Source organism: Phytophthora parasitica (assembly GCF_000247585.1).
Source record: "Phytophthora parasitica INRA-310 unplaced genomic scaffold supercont2.8, whole genome shotgun sequence".
Taxonomy (NCBI): Eukaryota; Oomycota; class Peronosporomycetes; order Peronosporales; family Peronosporaceae; genus Phytophthora; species Phytophthora nicotianae.
The window spans coordinates 426,906-446,353 of NW_008648994.1; the positions used below are offsets into that span (position 1 = coordinate 426,906).

The 19,448-nt window shown below is 48.7% G+C and overlaps 6 protein-coding genes across 6 annotated transcripts; 2 read left to right on the forward strand and 4 right to left on the reverse strand.

Moving 5' to 3' along the window:
• Window positions 1-95: 95 nt before the first annotated feature.
• PPTG_05755 (hypothetical protein) lies at window positions 96-524 on the reverse strand (the record flags this gene model as incomplete). The annotated part of the gene is made up of 1 exon (XM_008899473.1): window positions 96-524. One exon carries the CDS (start codon window positions 522-524, stop codon window positions 96-98), a length of 429 nt encoding a protein of 142 aa, XP_008897721.1.
• A 238-nt stretch (window positions 525-762) lies between these two features.
• PPTG_05756 (hypothetical protein) lies at window positions 763-2,378 on the reverse strand. Its single transcript, XM_008899474.1, has one exon. The coding sequence runs from the start codon at window positions 2,287-2,289 to the stop codon at window positions 1,312-1,314; it is 978 nt and encodes a 325-aa protein (XP_008897722.1). The 5' UTR covers window positions 2,290-2,378; the 3' UTR covers window positions 763-1,311.
• A 344-nt stretch (window positions 2,379-2,722) lies between these two features.
• PPTG_05757 (hypothetical protein) lies at window positions 2,723-3,594 on the reverse strand. The gene has a single exon (XM_008899475.1). It carries the CDS (start codon window positions 3,361-3,363, stop codon window positions 3,040-3,042), a length of 324 nt encoding a protein of 107 aa, XP_008897723.1. The 5' UTR covers window positions 3,364-3,594; the 3' UTR covers window positions 2,723-3,039.
• A 1,075-nt stretch (window positions 3,595-4,669) lies between these two features.
• On the reverse strand, window positions 4,670-5,490 carry PPTG_21745 (hypothetical protein; the record flags this gene model as incomplete). Its single annotated transcript, XM_008899929.1, has 3 exons — window positions 4,670-4,745; window positions 5,328-5,440; window positions 5,485-5,490. 3 exons carry the CDS (start codon window positions 5,488-5,490, stop codon window positions 4,670-4,672), a joined length of 195 nt encoding a protein of 64 aa, XP_008898177.1.
• A 374-nt stretch (window positions 5,491-5,864) lies between these two features.
• On the forward strand, window positions 5,865-7,214 carry PPTG_05758 (hypothetical protein; the record flags this gene model as incomplete). Its single annotated transcript, XM_008899476.1, has 1 exon — window positions 5,865-7,214. The coding sequence occupies one exon, from the start codon at window positions 5,865-5,867 to the stop codon at window positions 7,212-7,214; it is 1,350 nt and encodes a 449-aa protein (XP_008897724.1).
• A 5,088-nt stretch (window positions 7,215-12,302) lies between these two features.
• PPTG_05759 (hypothetical protein) lies at window positions 12,303-14,348 on the forward strand (the record flags this gene model as incomplete). The annotated part of the gene is made up of 5 exons (XM_008899477.1): window positions 12,303-12,387; window positions 12,695-13,253; window positions 13,349-13,592; window positions 13,672-13,906; window positions 13,972-14,348. 5 exons carry the CDS (start codon window positions 12,303-12,305, stop codon window positions 14,346-14,348), a joined length of 1,500 nt encoding a protein of 499 aa, XP_008897725.1.
• Window positions 14,349-19,448: the final 5,100 nt, after the last annotated feature.

Consider the following 19,448-nt stretch of genomic DNA (forward strand, 5'->3'; position numbering starts at 1 on the left):
TTCCTGCGATGCGTGTCATGTCTTCAACCTTCGGTATGCCGCTCTCGGAACGTACCAACTTGTCCTCGTGTGTCATCACATGCAGTCGGTCATTGTTAATAAAGCGCCACTCTCGGTATTTTGAAATGATACCGCCTAGTCGCGTAAGTACTGATGATTTCCATAACCATCACAGTTTGAGCTAGTTCATTCTCTACTTCACGTTTCACAATGTCACCGTCACCTGATTCAAAGTCGTCCTCGCTGCTACCTTCGCCATTTAGGTTGATATCTTTCTTTGCTAGCATCACACAGACGTATTTATCACCAAGCTGTAGGACGAAGTCAGCATTTCCAGTGATATCTAAGATATCTCTGTTGCTTTTCAAGCAGTGTGTTGAGCTGACGATAACTGTCAGGTGCGCAGCAGCTGCAACAGGCTTGAATATACTGTAGAGCAAATGCTTCGTTTTGATCTCTTCGTCGACAGCGTCAGTTGCCATGGAGACAATATTCCTAATCTCATCCAACATGGTACGAGCCATGCTTTCTGGAAAAACTCGAAACGGGTGATTGTTCAATGGATAATAGCAGACGCTCTCTATGTGGCGCCACATGCCAAACGAATTGCTTTCACTCCAATCGGACGCTTTAAGTTGGACAGTACACTTTCCATAGGCCAACGCTTAGCACGGATGGCTATTGCACGGCATATCACGAATAAATATATGTTGTTTCTATCCGGTGCTTCCACAACAGCATACGCATCGTCAAGTTGAACTTGACTTCTCAACATTTACTGTATATTAGGCTTGGTTATCACTCTATGCAATGTCAATGTATCGTTATTATCTTTTTTCCCAGTAATAATGGACCCTTTCTGTCTGCAATGGTTTCTCGTAGTTTTCTGCATACTCTTGGTTATACAACGGTTGCTTTGAAGTAACTGGGCCAATCCCGATCAACACAAAATGAATTTCACAGACACGTCATCACAAACATGTATGCATCCGACAAACTTCGCTCTTCCATGTGCCTTCAGACGAAGAAAATGTCCATGCTCGTCTTTAGCGGCGAACAGCTTCATCGAAGCCACCTCTTCGAATACGCTAATGTTGCTTTTTCGCGTCTCGAATGCTGGCGTCTTGTGCGACCTTGATATTATACGTCAGGCGTCACTCGAGTTCACACAGTTCAGCTTCATCTTGAGAAGACTGGGAAGCGAAAGGATGTCCAGCCAAACTAATTCTCTCAAAAAATACCCTAAGAAAACGTGACATTTTATATTTCGGAAACGGCCATCTCACGGATGTTGTCGTTGAAGTACGCTTTTCACATGTATCTCGAGTTTTCGAGTTGTTGGATGAGTGATCGCCGCTCGGCAAGGTAGAAGCGTAAATCTTCAGTCAGACGTTGCGTCTTAATAGTCGACATCTGCGACGTGCTGTTTGTTGTTTGGGTGGCGATTTCATCTTCGACATGTTGGATCTGCTGACGAATATGGCGCAGTAAGTTAAACGTATCAACTCGGTCGGTCAGTGACATTTCCACGTAGATCCGGGGCGGTTCCGGTACTGACGGGGTCGTTGGGATCCCTGGTCCATTGTCGGCTGGCAATTGACGTTGGTCCGTCTCGGCTAGTATCAAGGGCTGCAAGAACGCGTTGGTAGCACTACTGGTGGTGGTGATAACTGGGATCGTAGCGGCGTTCGCTTCACCAGTCTCCACGCGCTGGCGGTTGGTATTGATAGACAATGGAGCCTCTTCTGTAGTCTCCTCTGTGGAGTCTCGGTTCTCATTGTTCTCGTTCCGGTGTTCCAGTAGATGGAAGGACGTGGTAGTGGCACTGTTGGTGGTGGTGGTAACGGAGACGGTAGAGACATTTGACTCATCTGCCTCTACCCGTTGGCGCTTGGAGTTGGTGGCCGGTGGGTGAGACTCCTCTGTGGGATCTCGGTTCTCGTTCCTGTTCTCATCCCGGTACGTGTATACAGGTCGCGCTCTCTCGGCCACCTTCCGCTTCTTCCTGTAGCTCTCGGGTACTTGGCCCTTGAGTTTCTTCTGTGCGATGATCTCCAACATGACGTTCTTGGGCTGGTTCTTATAGTAGCGAACGCCCAGATAAGTGCAAACTTTACGGATCATCTTGTAAGTGATCTTTGTCGTCTCGCGGCCCTGGATCGCGTGCGCGTAGGACACGATGCAGAGCTCTCCGTCCTCGTCCACCTGTTGGCGCTCGCGGATCTCCACATCGTCCAGCGATAGCGTCTCCGTGAAAGACCACTCGGGGTAGCGCTCCTCTGTCCCCATTGCCGTTCGGGGCGAAGGAAATTGAGTGGGTTACCGCGCTCTACCGGTAGAATTCGGTAGAACAATAGAGATTCGGCGGCTTACCGTGTTCTACCGGTTGAATTTGTAGAACAGTGTCGCATTCAAGGTACTTACAGAAAGTACTGTTCTCACACAGCCAAGGCTTCATACAGTAGCGGCCCAGTGCAATTTATGATGAGCAAGACGCGATTCTACCCTGCACTTGCCTCTCAGGTTGTCTGAGTTTGAGGACGAAAATGTCAAATGTGAGTGGCTGCATTCAACAATGACTCAAAACGAATGGAGAAGTTTCCACAGTTAAATGCCCTACACTGTAGGCTACACGGTTTTGTTTCCCGTTTCCGAGAGTTGTGATTGCTGTTAAGTGGTTGTGCATTTATGAATAGAAGTCGTAGAACAGCGCCTCATGATGTTGGCTAGACAAATACTATAGTAAGATTGAATTCAACAGTACTCAATGTAGTACTTGCTAATTGATGAACACCACATCTCAATCTGTCTTGTCAAGAATGCCACCGTGAAACGGAAAGTAGTTACTCTGGCAGCAGTAGCTTGAGCGAGTTTCCATGGAGGCCAGAGGAACTTCGTAGCAGAACGGTGAATCGCGTCGTGGAAGCAGCCGCTGCCAGCAGCAACTATATCTTGTGTTAAACATCATCGAGAATCGACTTGGTGTCGGGTCTGAGCTGTCAGGGCGTTCCTGCTCGTTGCTCCATCTCGTAGAAATCTTCACCACGGCAACAACGACTTTTCTACAGCTAAAATTTGGTTTTCCAAGGCATCAAACCCGATGAAGTTGTCGCGAAGAGTTAATGTCACTAGTGCCTCCACCGTCTCAGTATTCCTTACGACTTCTCCGCCTTCAACCATTTTTCCCTCTGACTCGACGCTTGTGAGGCCTCTATTCTGGTCATAGATTCGACCAGCCTTTTTCAAGTCGTTCAAGGCGTCAGCAGTTCCATTCATACTGATGCGAGCGGCGTTGACCTCGGAATGGGACGGAGTCTTGCTTTTGCCGATCCGCTTTGCCACGTGCCGTAACTCTGAGACCATATCCTTTACGACACGAATATCGACCTTGAGGCAGTACTTGGAGGTGGAACCCGGGCAGGTTGCGACTGTCGTGCTTCCTGAGATTCTTCTTGAGCACCTTGAGGACCTTTAGTATGTCGTCGGCAGTCTGGATTAGGAGTCGTTCCAGCAAGGAGAACCCTTGACTGGTCGTAATGCTCCGTCTGGTGGCTGTGTCGTTCATTTTTTTTCTGCTGTGCGTATTTGTCGGCAGGTTTTGAAGTGAACTGACAACCAGCAACCCGCAAAACACCTGATTACAGTCTCTGTTTCATAATCGTCTTCAAGTTTCACAGTGATTACGGGTTAAACAGACTTCATCGCCAGTCTTTTATATTTCGTTTTGTTACCCATGCAAACAAGATAAAACAGGTTACACGTTCTGACAGTTTATTACTAACCCTGTAGTAGCGTCTGGAGTATATTAGTCACAGTCTGCGACTCAGTGGAACCGCGTACCAAAACTGATAACCACAAATTTGTGCCAGTCAACCTCTGGTCGCTCACACAAGAAGTACGGTATAGAAACCCCAGATTGGATCACATGGCTACCAAACTGCAGCACCACGACTGAGCTGATCCATCGCCATATACTGTATATCGCTTTTGGATGCTACTGGTATTGATTGACCAGCTTTTTTATTTGGCGATTGGGCGGTACATTTACGTAGCAAACACCACTTATAAAACGCGTAGAAATGTTTCAGCAGGAGTTACGAGGAATCCCAACTTTAGCCTTGGCACGCACCCCAGAAACATTATTGGTTTTTTTTTTGAAAGTACGCGTGCCTTTTTACTTCACCAATGTTTTTTTGCAGCGTCTGCAATGGGCAAGGGTACCAAGCTCATAATTGTTTCTTCCAGGCAAACAAAGCGTTTGTCGCGATCGGCATGCATCTCAGACGCCCTACAACGAATGTAGCTCATGGTAGCGCGTAACATGATCTGATTTGACAAATAATGCAGAGGTTGGAAAATAAAATATGCTATTATATTTTCGATTTCATGTTTCGTAGCATTGCAATTCTCGACAGATCAACAATATGATATTTTGACCAAATATTGCAATAATCGTATTATGCAGACTACGGTTTATACTTGTATATTGTAAACTACAGTACAAGGTATTGCGAAAATATCCTACATTTCCTCCGTTCACATTTATCGAGATCTGCTCTGTTTCAAATTTCTTGACTACGATGGTTGAAATTAAGTGTTGCTTCTTCAAACCCTCCAATCACGACGTGCATTATTTGTGTCAGCCAAATGTTTTTAGTGTTTGGACGAATTAGTGTGGGTAGAATGTAGATTTAGTGCGTCCAGGTTGCAGATGTAACGCGGCCAATACCATGGCCAGCGTCATTCTGCAATGGCAACAAGGTAACGTAAGCCAGACAAAGACCTGGCTCCCGAGACGAAGATAGGCATTGAGCACTCTACTAACCTAAAAGTACGACGCAGTTATATTCTTCAAGCTACAGAGCAATTATAACTGTAGTGATAGCTCCGTGTCCAAAAATTCGAGAGCGACAGTTAAGCATCGAAGAAACGGTCACGGGCTGCCACTATTCAAGGCCAAGCAACCGGGGAAATGCGGTAGGAAGAAGCGCCTTACAGTCATACCAGAAAAGCTCAAGACTTAGCCTCGGCGAAAGCGACGAATAATGCGCTCAATAGCCAAAGCCATACAGATTCCGTTGCTTCTGTGCACCGCTCAGCTGCTCCAGGGGAAATTGATCGACTCAATCAAGCTGCGCTTAACCGAAGCAAACAAAGCATCTAGGTCCGTTCGAGTATGTGCAACTAAAGTTTGGGCAGATTGCAATTATGGCATACTGCCATTTCTTTCATTTTTTTGTTGCAGATATGGCATAATGGTGGCATCGTATGCAAAATAAACCCTGCGACGATTTTGATGTTTACTACGAGCTAAAAATATCTCTGACCGGAGCGAAGGCACCGCAGTCTTGTGGCCGCGATCATCCTCGCCCACACGTCCTGGGCCTTTGATGAAGCACGTCTGCTTCTTCGTAGAAGCTCCTGGGCCTTTAATTGATGACTACAGGTTGAAATACATGAATCAGTTGCGGGTACGTGCCCAACCGGCATTCGTAGAAGCGGATTATTTCAAAAAGATAGGGACTTGGGAGGGCGCGCCAAAGTAAAAGTGCCGCCCCCGCAGTTCGGACGGATGGAAGCTTCTAGAAGCTTCCACAAGCCGCCCCACATCTGCTTGTTTATTAATTACTATACTATACATTCCATAGTACTACTAACATTGCAATAAGTTAGTAATACCAACCAATCAGATAATCTCACCCTCCCTCTGGCAACTGCCGCCTCTTCATAGCCTTCATTCTCGAAGAAGCACAGCGGACGGCGAAGTCGACCGTCTCATCAGGGACTCGCTTGAACCGGTGCCATCTTCGCCCACGGGCCTGACTGCACTGGAAGCGAGTGGATTCCAGCCCGAGGCGATCACCATGGCTTCCTTACGCCCGTCGCCTCCCTCTCGTGCTCTCTTGGTGGAGCTCCAGTCCACGGCTGGGCTCCGCGCGGCCAAGTCACGTCTGGCACGAGCCTCTTTGGCCGGGCCGTCATCGAAAACGGCTGCTAAGCGTCCACAGGCTGCAAGACAGCCCGCTTCACCGTCGCCTCCATCGTCGCCAACGCCGTCACCGCCACTACCGTCACCTCCATCGTCGCCCCAGATACCATCGCCTCTGTCGAAGTTGCTACCGTCGTCTGTTGGGTCTCCAGCGGTTTCTCTTGCTTCTGCTACTTCCGCTTCTCCGCTGCCTGCGTTAAACACCACGCCATCATCGCCTTTGGACGACGCTTCGGTGGCGTCAGATGTCTCTGGCGAGTCGATATTAAATCGCCTGAAGAAACTGCACTGTGGCCAGCTCTTCGGCAGCTCAGATGAAGAATCAGAGGAGGACGAGGGTCTGCGCGCGGCACGTCCGCCACCCCCTACTCCATCAGCGAGTGGTCTGTTTGACGATGACAGCGAAGAGGAGACTGAACCGGTTGATAGGTTCAATCGCCTGAGGCGAAGTACTGATTCGGGCGACTGGCATCCAAATGATTTGCCTCCTGTTCCGGCGAAGCATCCTGCGAACGGCCGTGCTAATCACTACGATCCAACGGCACCTTGGAATTACTCCGTTCCAGTTAACGTCGAGCAGCTCCACGATGATCGCGGCGAATATCCGCATCGGTGTTTCCTCGTTGAGTGGCAAATTACGCCTCTTCAGTTGAGCTGGGTGTGGGAGGAGCAGCTCGCCCAACGATTCGCTCGTCGTATGGATCAGGTGATGCAGTGGTGTAAAGATCTGCGTCCTGGTGCATTCGCCAATTACTACATGAAACATTTCGCGCGTCATGACCAGGCTTCTCCCGCTGTCGGCTGCTTCATGGACGCATTTCGCGCGGCGTTATATCATCTTGGCGACCCTGGTCTTGCATCCACGGCCACTGAACTATGGATGAACTTCGAGCGTGATCATCCAGGCACTGTCGACGGAGTTTCTCGAGCTGAAGCTACGGAGTTCTTTCGGATTCTTCAGCGCAACGATTTTCCGTTGGATTATGACCTTCTCTTCCAGAGTCCACTTGATGCTTCCTACACGGATGTGGAGCGGTTCCAGTCTTTTGTCCAAACACTGCGTGAGGGTGTGTATCTCACGAGTGTTGGTGATGGCCTCGTCGGACACTGCGTTGTTGTCCTCGCGAAGGGACCAGACGCTGCTGTCTCGGTACTGGATGGAGTCGAACCGCCTGTGACTCCGGAGCCTTTGACGAACTTGGAGTATCTCGACAAAGTCAAATAGATGGGATTGATGAAGCTGAATCCAGGGTACCGTTACCGCCGCGGAAAACGCAAGTCCAGGCCAAATCGAAAGAAAGCTCGCCGCGAGAAGAAGGAGCAGCAGAAGTTGTAGGAGATGTAATGCGAGAATACATGTAGGCTTTCGGGCCCCCTTTACTCTTGATTTTGCTGTTCATCTTCTTCGCCGCTTCCTTCTCCAGGATGATTCGAAGTCTGCAATGAGATCTGGGATCTGTGAGATATTCTCGATCGGCTCCCAAGTGGGTTTATCCTCACCCACCCACCCTACAAGAAATTGGGTTCGTCTCTTGTGAGTTCGCTTACCAAGAAGCCTTTGGATGAGTTGTCCAACCATACCGTCGGCTAGAACGACATCATGGGGCCTCGATCTCCGTGTGGCATCCTTGTATGGTTTCAAGATCCGGTATTGAATACTGGGTGAAGTCTGTTGCCTGCTTGGATGTTTAGCTCGTACGCGTGGTTATGGATCCTTTTCACAACCGTGTAGGGACCTATCCACTTCGTACCAAGCTTGCTTGAGTTGGGTAAACCAGTATGTCTGCGATCCAAGTGTTTTGTACTCAAGTACACTCGATCGCCAACCTCAAAAACCTGCTCCTCTCGATTGCGGTCGTACACGTCGCGCATTCTCTCTTGTCCTTCTGCAAGCGCGTCTTGACACCACCGAAGAATAGCGGCTTGGCGCTTGTGAAACTCAGCACCGCGCCGACTAGCGGGAACTTTGCCTCTATTCTCTGCTGCAAGCTGAAGTGGGTTGAGCTGGATGTATCCGAGATCCGCTTCGAAAGGTGCCATCTTGATGCTGCTGTTCACTGTCGAATTCATCGCAACTCCGCATTGGCAAGATGGATATCCCAGTCGTCTTGAACAGGTCCAACGTAGCACCGCAAATACTCCTCAAGCGTTCTGTTCATCCGCTCCGTCTGGCCGTCACCTTGCGCTCGATGAGCAACAGTCATGTTAAGAGTTGTCCCGATCGATTTAAAGACGTGTTGCCAGAACGTCGAAACAAACTTTCTGTCTCTGTCGGATACAATGATCGTCGGCATCGCGTGCAGTTTCCATACATGGTTGATGAAGAGACGGGCAACACCTTTAGCATCAACCTTTTTCGTGGTCGGAACAAAATGTCATCGCTTTGTCAGTCGGTCTACGCCGACCCAGATCGAATCTACTTCCCTCTTCGTTCGTGGCAAGTCGGTGATGAAGTCCATCGACAGTGATCTCCATCGCTCGTCTGGTATTCTCAGAGGCTCAAGTAGTCCTGGTGGTTTCGTTAGCCGCGGTTTGTTTCTTCGACAAAGCTCACAATCGGTGATGTACGAGTGGATTGATTTCAACATCTTGATCCAGTACCACCGCTTAGCGAGTGTCAAGTACGTCCGCTCCGCGCCTGGATGCCCGTTGTAGTTGGCGTCATGACACTCGTGGACGATCGCTTGCCGCAACGTGACGTAGTTGGGCACCCCGATACGTGGGACATCATCGGATGGAGTCTGGTACCACAGCAAACCATCGCCTTCGGTATAGCAGCGATACTTTCTATGCTGGTGCTGTTTCGCTTCCGGCTTGCGAGTTGTCTGTACGCCGCTTGATAACTGTGAAGATTGTTTGAGCTTCTCGATCCTTCGTGTAGGCTCGTTTAATCTTGGTGACCAATTCACTGTCCGTCGTCACCTCGCTGATCGCCAAACGGAAAGATGTATCGTCGAAGCTGGTCACACTCAAGTCATGGAAGTACTTCATTTCCGGTTGCAAGTCTGGTCTTCGGCTAAGCGCGTCTGCGATTCCGTTCTTCGCACCTGGGAGGTATGAAAACATGGGCTGGTACTCCGCGAGGATATCATACCAGCGCGCAAGACGACGATTCGCCATCTTCTGAGTAAAAAGACCTTCAAGACTCTTGTGATTTGTCTCCACGATTGGTGGTTTGTCCAAGCAGTAAATTCGAAAAGCTGCTAGAGCGTTGACGATAGCTAGAAGCTCTTGCTGCTGCGTCAGATAGTTGAGTTCCGCGGACTTCATCTTCCTATTGGTGTAAGCTATGGGTAGCTCAACACCATCGACAACTTGGAACAGGACTCCTCCGACGGCAAACTTGCTTACATCCGTGCGCAAATGCATAGGTTGATTGAAGTCGGGCAAGTGCAGCACTGGTCGATTGCACAGCCGTCGTTTCAGTTCCTTGAAGTTCTTCGACTGCTCTTCGTCGAACTGAATCTTCGCATTGCGCTTGGACTTCTTCTTGAGCAGATTAAACATACTGACTGTTAGCTTCGCGTAGTCTGGGCAGAACCGTTGAACGTATCCGGTCAAACCGAGGAAGCTGTGAAGCTCCTCTTGTGTTCTTGGTATCGGCCAGTCCTTGATAGTCTGCACCTTGTCTGGATCCATCCGTACGCCGCCTTTTCCAACAAAATCTCCAAGACATGGAATCTTGTCAGCGTAGAAGACGCACTTGGATAGCTTCACGTATAGCTTGTTGTCTCGTAAGATGTCCAAGGTTTTGCGGAGAGCTTCCAAGTGATCTTCAATCTTCTGTGACTTCTTGAAGATGTAGATGTCATCGTAGAATGACTTCGTGTTCTTCAAATCGCGAAACAGTTTCGACGTCAACCGATGCATCGTCGCTGGTGCGTTGCAGACACCCATGGGCAGCACCAAGAACTTCCATAGGCCGTTGGGCGCCTGGAACGCTGTGAACTTGATATCTTCAGCGCGCATCCGAACTTGGTAATACGCGGACATCAAATCCATCGTTGAGAACCCGTATCCTCCGGCCATGGCGTCTAGGATGTCTTCTTTCCGCGTCATTGGTATACTCTGCCGTATCGTGTTGGAGTTCAAGTATCGGTAATCGTGAACGATCCGCCATACAACTGGTTTCCTGACGCAGAAGGTTGGTGCGGCATGTGAGCTGATGCTTGGTCGAATAAGCTTCTTCTTCACCTTGTCTTCAACCCAGAGCACGATCTCACGTTGTTGCTCAGGTGACTGCCGCCACTGTTGTCGGTACATCGCAAGGTTGGGATCTTTCACGTCGATCCTGTGCTCGATTTCACGCTTTTCTGGAAGACCTTCAGGGAGTTCTGGTCGAAACACCGTGTCCTTGTACTTCGTCAGCAAGTCAAAGGCTGGGTTCGCCCGAAAACTATCCCAACCTGTCTCCAGATAACGTTGAGCTTTTGCCATTCCGACATTGTCGGGTTGGTCACGCCGCTCGAAGGATCGAGTGACGTTCTTGATTGTTTCGTTCGTCAAAACCAACATGAAGTCTGGTTTCTCGATCGACTTGGTCTTGATTCTCAGGAACTTCCCCAATTTTTTCTCATGACGAACTTGGTCTGCACGCCAGCGTCATCCGTGATTCCCATTGTGAACATCTTCTCCACAACGGACTCTCTTCCCCTGGTATCGCTGCTCCCAGCGGTACCGTCGCGTCCCGACGCATTCCTCTCGTCTTCGTCTGCTGAACCCTTGCCAGCGGACGCGTCTCTTAGTTGCTCGCAAGCAACGAGTGGGATCTCGCTCTGCTCTGAGTCGTGAACGGGGTTGCCCGCGGACTTCACATCCGTTTCCAGGGCGGCACCTCGACAGGGATCGGGTCTTTTCGCCGATAGGCCTTTCGCCCCGACAGATCTCCGAAGCCCGGAGGCTATCACCGGTCCGCCTTCCTCGATCGGCCCACAGGTTTCACCCGTTCGTTTCCAGCGCAAAGTTGACTCTCTTGTTCCTTCGACTCGTCGACCTTTCCAGTCGATCTGTGGTTGCATGTCTGCGAAAAATGGTATTCCAAGGATGCAGTCAAATTCTTCAGTAATCGCGTAGACTACTGCGACGCATTCATACGCATCGTCTATTCCACAGACTATCATACGAAGAGGTAGCACCTCTAGCTGGGCCTCCACAATCGGGTTGTCTCCAAGCTTGACTCGAATGTTCTTGTCGCTGAACCTCGTTGTCTTCAGCTGGTGTTCTTCTACCCACCGCTTTGACACGTAGATCGTGGTTTCCCCACAGTCAAGAAGCATCTTTGATGTTTTCGTCATATTGCTTGGTTTGAACCGTCCCTTTCCTCTGAAGGACTTTTCCCTTGGACGTTTCTTGTTGTCTTGATCTTGTTCACTAGAGGCCTTCGTCTTCTCGTGACGAACATTGCGCTCACTAGCGTCCTCCAGGAAGTGGGTCACCTCAAACTTGACAGCTAAGTCCATGGCGTCACTCAGCGTCTCAGGATTCTCGAGCTTCACATAGCTCCGCGTGCGAGGCTTGAGACCGTTTGCATAGAACAGTACTTGGTCAAGCACGCTCATGCCTTTAACTCGAAAGATGAGGGCCGAGTACTCGCCGTTGTAGGTCTCGATATCCACTGTCTGCTTCAGACGCTGGAGCTTCTCTCTTAGCACTGACTGGTAGCTCGACGCTTCGAAGTGTTGGAGCACATGCTCACGGAAAATCCCCCACGTGTGCTCTTCCACTCGCGTTGTTGAAGCCCAGTGCAGGAACCACCCCGAAGCCGGTTTCTCCATCGCCGACCCGGCGATTCCTGGTAGACGCCGATTCGCGTTGTCGATTGCGATCCCGTTGATACGACAGGCGTTCTCGATCTGGAACAGCCATTCACGCACATCTTCCCCCTCTTGTCGGTAAACTTGGGCAGATTGCTGGGCACTCTCGTGCGTTCCGCCATCGCTTGATTCAGCTGGTCCATCTCGGCTTGTAGCTGCGCGTTCGTCGGCATGGGTTCCTCGAGGTCAGGTTGCTGAGACCAACAAGTGCTACCAGTATTTCAAAACGATAGAAACTTGGGGGAGGGCGCGCCAAAGGAAAAGTGCCGTCCCCGCAGTTCGGACGGATGGTAGCTTCTAGAAGCTTCCACAAGCCGCCCTACATCTGCTTGTTTATTAATTACTATACTATACATTCCATAGTACTACTAACATTGCAATAAGTTAGTAATACCAACCAATCAGATACACGGATACATCTCACACTTGCCATCAAACATCATTCGTCATTTTGAGCTGCAGCGATAAGGCAGTTTGATCACATTTACTCAGCCTCAAGGATGACGATGACGCGTACACACCCGGCCTGGAACGCGTTCACCATTGACGAAAAGAAGAAATATCCCGACGTCACGTGCAAGCACTGTGGGGCCTCTCTGCTGAAGTGCCAACCCTGAAGAAGTATACTCGCGAATTTGTCAAAGTGCTCCAGCTTACCGGACTCTGAACGACTCAAGTGAAGTTGATATGGTGAGCCTGTTCCATCAAAAAGCAAGCGTAAGCGCAAGAGGAGGAAGACCGCGAGCGACATACAGTTACCAGGGCTTACTCAGGAGTCAGTGATCACCAATGCATCTCAAGCACTATCCGAGTCATTTCAAGTGTCACCCTTTCAATTTACCGACAACCTGAACAATGACATGAAGGATCACTAATAACTGCTATAAGCCAGGGGATTTTGCAGTTTTACCATTTCGCGCCATCGCGGTTCCTCAGCTTCGCAAAAGCACTTTGAGTTCTGCAGCCAGCGATGGAAAATATTTGCCGACTCGTAAGGCGTTGTCGGGCCGATTACTAACGGCTGAGTACAAGCGCGAGATGGAGGCCGTAAGCTCACGACTGCGCGATGAACCAACAGTAGCACTCGTTTCGGACGGATGGACAAGTGTCGGCAAAGACAAGGTCGTGAACTACATTGTTGTTTCCCCCTTGATGCGTCCATTGTTGTGGTGTACGAAGACATGTGGCGACGACGAGCAAACGTCAGAGTACGTGGCCGAACAAATCGGCGAAGTGATCGACAAAATGAACGCAGCTATGGGCAAGCAAGTGGTTTTGTCGGTAACGACAGACAACGCCCCCGTCATGCATGCCGCATGGGGAATCCTTGAGAATAAGCGACGAATTTGCTGCAACGGATGCAGCAGTCATGCCCTCAATCTCGTTATGGAGGAAGTGCTAAACTTTCCATGGATGAACGAAGCTCGCAGCAATGCTGTCACGCTGGCCAAGTTTATAAGAAATCGTCTCCAACTGCTTGCAAGGGTCAGGAAATTGCAGAAGGAATCCCAGGAAAAGCACCGTTGCGCTTACCCGTGCCGACTAGATGGTACTCGGGTTATGAGTGTATGAAAAGTGTGTACGACAATCGCCGGCTCATCGACAAGGTTTTCAACCAAAAGAAGTTCATGAGACGGTTTAGCAAGAGGAACCCAGTTCGGTTTCGCGAAGCTTGTCGGATAGCACAGACCAGCACGTTCTGGAAACGCCTGAAGCAGATGATGACATTGTCAAAGCCTATTATTGATGCTATTGCAACACTGGAGCGCGATCACTGCTGTATCTCGATGGTATATACTATCAGTTCTGCCAGCTGAAAACCAACGCACTGAACACCACAAACGTTGATGGGGAACCAAAGAAGTCCAGACCAAGATTTTGGAAGCGATCCAAGCCAAGTGGGACTTCGTCCACACGGAGACAATGGGCATATATTTTCTTTTGGATCATACCAAGAAAGTATCAGATTTTGTGGACGCCGATTTAGCTGACAGCATTGAAACGTTAAAGACATTAGCTGTGCGGTTGGGTATCATCTCGACGGAGGCTGAAAAAAAAATCGCCTCGGTGCCGAAGTCAACGCTTTCCAGGCGAGGAAGCTCCGGTAACCTCCTCGACGACGAAAGAAGCAGGACAGCGTTACGCCTTTGCTCTGGTGGATGGATGCAGCGGCCACTTACCCGTTGTTAGCCCCGCTTGCTTGTCGACTTTACACGATCCCAACCTCTTCAGCTGCCAGCAAAAGATCATGGAGTATTCATGACTTTATTCATACCAAGAGGAGGAACCGGTTGAGCGAAGTAAGGGTCAAGAAGCTCGTGTTTGTTTATGCGAACGAAGGCGACAAGGACGCCACGATTAGTATCCTCTACAAAGCGTTGGACGAAAGCGGGGGTGGGGATGACGACGAAGACGATGGTCTGGAGGAGAATTTCGAGCCGGAAAGCAGCGATGAATGCATGGAGAGTAGCGGAGATCGAAGTGAGGGCAGCGACTTCAACGCGTTCTCGTTCGAGGGCAGTGAAGAGCAAAAACAGAATTTGTAGCTTGCGTAAACTAAAATTTATTTTTAGCCGCGGCCGGATACAATGCATATTATGGCAGCGATGCATGCATCTGCCCAACGCTATGCAACTATGATCTATTGAAAAAATATATAATCAATTGTCCTACCAAACATGCTTTTGCTTATCCTTTGTTATCACAGGGTCCTACGAACGCTATGATCTCTGCAATCGAATCTTCATCGACGAGAAATGGTATTACATGACCGCAGGGCCTCCGAAATTAGCATTGTCAATAACATAATTTCCAAAAATAACAGTAAATTATTTATTTCATCTGAAATGCACCGTTCAACAGATTATTCAATAATACAATATTCCCTTTCAGGAAAAGGGAATATTGCATTATTAATGGGAAGTAATGTCTAACATAATTTTTCCGAGAAGAGGGCACATTTCCTTGACGTTCGCACCGCAGTAATAAGGTTTCGATGCAATACTTCATGGGCTTTGTTGCAAAATGGAGCGTCTAACGCGGAAAAGGAAAGCTGTGCTGTAACCTATACTGCTGCTGCGCTAGACACCGCGACTGAGAATACGGTGGAGGGACGATCGTGGAAGTGTTGTGCTATCTCAATACGTTTCCGTAATGACATAATTAATTTTCACTGCTGACGCAATGTCATTATTTATTTCGGCACTTTAATGAGCTTCATCGGATAATTTATTGTGCATAATTGTTCATCATATAAATAAAATGCCATACTCGTACGCCCTGCATGACCGAGGTGGGCTGGACGGTGTAGATGGCACCAGGAAAGATACCTCCACAGCGCACAGTCCCGTTCGAGCGCTTCATCACAAAAATGATGTTCATAACTGGGGTTTTGCGTCCGATTTATGCTAGATATGAATCTCTAGTATTCGATGGTAAGTTGGACATATGGCCCTTCATTGAGCGCGTTCCGGCTCGAAACATATCTCGAAACAGGTCAGCAGGCACGCTTGCAACCAACCCCAATAACGTTGGTCTCAAGAAGCAAAGCAAGAGATGATAATCGATAACGTAATTCCAGCTAATTGGCCAAAGTGTCCATCCATACTGAGAGGGACTGAGTAGATCATTCAGCAAGATGGGTCTCACTGCCAATTCAATCCCAATCATCCTGCCATCGCTTTGCATATAGGCAAGGAGGGTAGAAATTAAGGTCGAAGTACAGCAGCCCAATAGTCTAGACTTCAATATCCTCTATTTGAGCTAGCTCTCTTCGATCCAAGCGCTGCCATACGAAGAGAGACCAAGAAACAATGAACTTGTAAATTGCACTAACCAATCATACTGAAAAATATAGGACAGGACACTTGAAGCCACATTCGTATCTATGCAGAACGCGATAAAGTGTATCATTCAATATCGAGGAAATGCCAGCTACAAGCTCTCTCACGTCGGCAAGGCAAAACTTCGGAAAGATAGCGTCTTAGGCAGAAACTAGGTGTGTGAATTCTGTGTCTTCCATGTAGGTGCGTCTTGTCATTTGCTACGAGAGGTCCGAGAGAGAAGAATGACAGAGATTGTAGGTAACGGCAGTGAGAATACTTAGACTGTTGGAATGATTTCACCACATAAAAAATGGGATTTGGGGCATAATTTCCGCTGGAGTGTAACTACATTGTACTGCGCATACATCGCCCACTGCAAACAAGTTGGGCGCATTGTTGGAGGATCCGGTGATCCGTACGCCGTTGGTACAAATATTTCAAGTTAAGCGACCATGTCAGTCCAGACAAGTCTGGAAAAGAGTGCTTTCGATACGCTAACAGTGCTGTTACAAGGGCCAAGGGGAACATGCAGCTATACGTTAATGTCACCGAGCTTCAAACGCTGCTCCAGTTGTCAAATACAGCCTTCACGCCGAAGATTTGTTTTCCCATTTTCAGTCGCCTCAAGAGCGTCTAGCGGATATGGATGACGTAGATCATTTGAGCGACTAGAAAAGTTCCCAGCATGACCGAAGAACAGTGCCGCCTCTGCCAGCTCATTAACAATGATCACTCGCAGGACATCAAGCACCTTAGTGCGCAGTGCAACCAACTACTTCATCACATCCGAGCACGCAGCAAACAGCTCGCTAACGCGAACAAGTGAACTGCATCAAACAGTCTCGCGACTCCGCGAAGATGTTCGAGGCGACCCAAACGCTACTCCGGAAACGTACACCACTAACCTCGTTATACGACTCAACAGGTAAATTTATGCTCAACAAGGCACAGACCAGCTACAAGATCAAGAAACGCTTTCAAGAACAATTCGCAGACCCGTCCTGATTACCAGTCACGCCTGACAGAACTTCAAGGCCTCTCCGGACGCCAATCACCGCAGAAAAACTGCAACTCGCCTTCAAGCGTCTTCGGAATGGACGCGCAGTCGGACCCGATGCAATACCATCAGAACTTCTAAAGTATGGCGCAGCCGTCCTGGCTGCACCTGTCGCCGTTATCATCTACCACGGATTTCAATATGGAGACCATTTCCACCTTGGAGAAGGAATACTACTACGCCTTCCAAAGCCTAACAAGCCACCTGATCAATGTACCAGTGTTCGACCTATCGTGCTACTAAATAGCATTCGGAAAGCTATCTCGCTCGTTGTTCTCCGGCGCATATCACCGAAGGTCGCAGCTTATCTCCCCCCCCCCCCACACCGAAGCGGGTTTCGGCCTTGTCGCAGCACTGCTGATGCGGTATGGGCCCATCCATGGATAGCAGCGCGAGCTCAACGCTATCGCAAAAACTTCCAGATACTTGGGATCAATTTATCGCGCGCTTCGGACACAGTTCATCGCGACAATCTCCTTTCCGTACTTAAGGGTATTTTTTACGATGACGAAGTTCGCCTAATTCGCATACTACTGCAAGAAACTACGCTGTCTCTTCGGACCGGCTGGAACGTCCTCGATCCGTTCGAGAGCAACACAGGTACTCCACAAGGCGCCTCACTTTCACCCGTTCTTTTTGTTATTTATTTAGAAGCAGCCCTCCGCGATGTTGCAGCGTATCTAGATGTACCCCAGAACCTCCTCAAAGAGATGATTGTTTACTGCGGCGACGCCGATTTCATCTGCCGTGACACCGCTACCGTCGACAAAATTCAAGCAGAAGCCATCTTAGTTCGCTGGTTCCTCGTGTGAGCACGTCCTAGACCGAGCACACTATTGTCCACAGGCGCCTCCACGCGACGCCGAGTCGCACCGAACGTGCAAAAGAAGAATCCTGGCGCAACACTCGCAAGCTTGGCTCGCTGCTAGTGGATGCAGAAGATCTCTCAAGACGTAAAAACCTTGCTACAGCAGCGCACCACTGTATGTGGAATATCTGGATCCGGCCATCGAAGACATCAGATGCCACGCGCCTGTGTCTCTACACTTGCTATGTGCTTCGTATCCTGCTTTACAACTGCGGCACGTGGGCTCTAACCATGCAGAACTGTGGGGACTCGAAAGGTTTCATCAACGCTAACTTCGCATAGTCATCGGCGTCACCTATCCGGAAATTATCTCCAATGACGACCTATTCGCGCGGACGGGAGCGGAGCCACTCCGCTACCACCTACTCAAACGACGATAGACGATTTTCGGCGACATTCTCCGACTTTCCATGTAGACACCCGACATACCAGCCTACCGCCACACTTGAATACTACTTCCGACCAAGTGAACAGCCCAAGTTTCGAGGTCGCCGGCGCCTAACACTTCCCGTAGTCTTTGATGCCGATTTTAGAACTCTACCTGACGATTACCGACTCCGACGATCTGCCGATATTTATCTATTGCGCTATCACGCGCAAGACCGGAAGGAGTGGAAGAGACTCATTCAGTACTTCCTAGCATATATACCTCTAGACGAGAGAGATCCGACGTATGCGAACAGTACCCTAGCAAAGAGGCTTAGCAAACTGACCCTAGAGTAACGAACGCGAGAACACGTTAAAAAAATGTATGCTGCGCCTGCAGGCCGTTAGCTTATAAAGTATTGTACTTGCGTTCGAGGTACGTAAAACGTAGAGTGTATTTGCTGCGATTCATCTCGTGCATGATTCAATTCCAATGTGCTGGAATGCAGGCTTCGCATCGATTTAACAATTATTTCAATTTTGATTCAAATCCGACTTTCTAGGATTTTTTCAACAATGAGAAAATAATGGAGCGATTCCCATTTCCCTAAATTTGTTTGACTTGGAATTTGGAAGGAAGCCCCCCCCTCTCTCTCTCTCTCTCTCTCTCTCTCTCTCTCTCTCTCTCTCTCTCTCTCTCTCTCTTCCACAATTAGTCTTGGGCACATTCGAAAGGACATATTTAGTATATAAACGGGCTACACAAATACAGTATAACGCTACTTTTATTTGAACCACTCAACTTACTATAAAACGTACACTAATTCAGAATTATAACGGGCCAGGTGCGTGCCGTTATTAGCTTATACGTAGCGTTGAGGAAGCTCTCGATGGGACCCAATGCAGGAAGATCAAGAAGACAGTCTTGGGAAGATTTAACTCTGTTTATGTATTGGGGCTGGGGCCGGAGCCCCCAGCCCTTAGAACCACACAAATGCAAGTCCGCTCCTGATTGGCTAGAAATGGGTCTAGCTCCCCACTTTCAGCCGATCAGAGAAGGACACTTATGCGCGTGCGCACTGCACGCGAACCTACCTACTTTTGTATCAAACTAAAACCTACTTATGTAAGTGGAGGGGCCCATTACAAGAATTATGGATTCAAAAAAATACCTGAACATCCGTTTATATATATACATATTGTGATAACCAGTCACTTTGTCCCTTTGGATTGGCAGTTAAATCATTCTGAGAGGGGTTAGATTGTCGTCTTAAATAAAAGTTTTATGGTCGTAAATCGGAGTATAAATTCTCTGAAATTTTTTCAGAGTATCTCTGCGATCCCAATTCACTCTCAGAAAACATAATTCCAAAAAATCAGAAACCAGTCAATTAGGGCAATACCCTTCCCAAAATCTTGAAACCTAATACGTCTCCAATAAATAAAACAAGTTGAAGCTATTTTGGGGTTATCGTAGTAAGCCTCTAATATTACATCTTCAAGTCGTAGACTGTAGAGATTACGATGATAA

Bases quoted from the DNA above. Each gene is read 5' to 3' on its own strand.
- PPTG_05757 (XM_008899475.1), bottom strand. From the start codon at position 3,363: ATGGTCTCAGAGTTACGGCACGTGGCAAAGCGGATCGGCAAAAGCAAG.
- PPTG_05756 (XM_008899474.1), bottom strand. From the start codon at position 2,289: ATGGGGACAGAGGAGCGCTACCCCGAGTGGTCTTTCACGGAGACGCTA.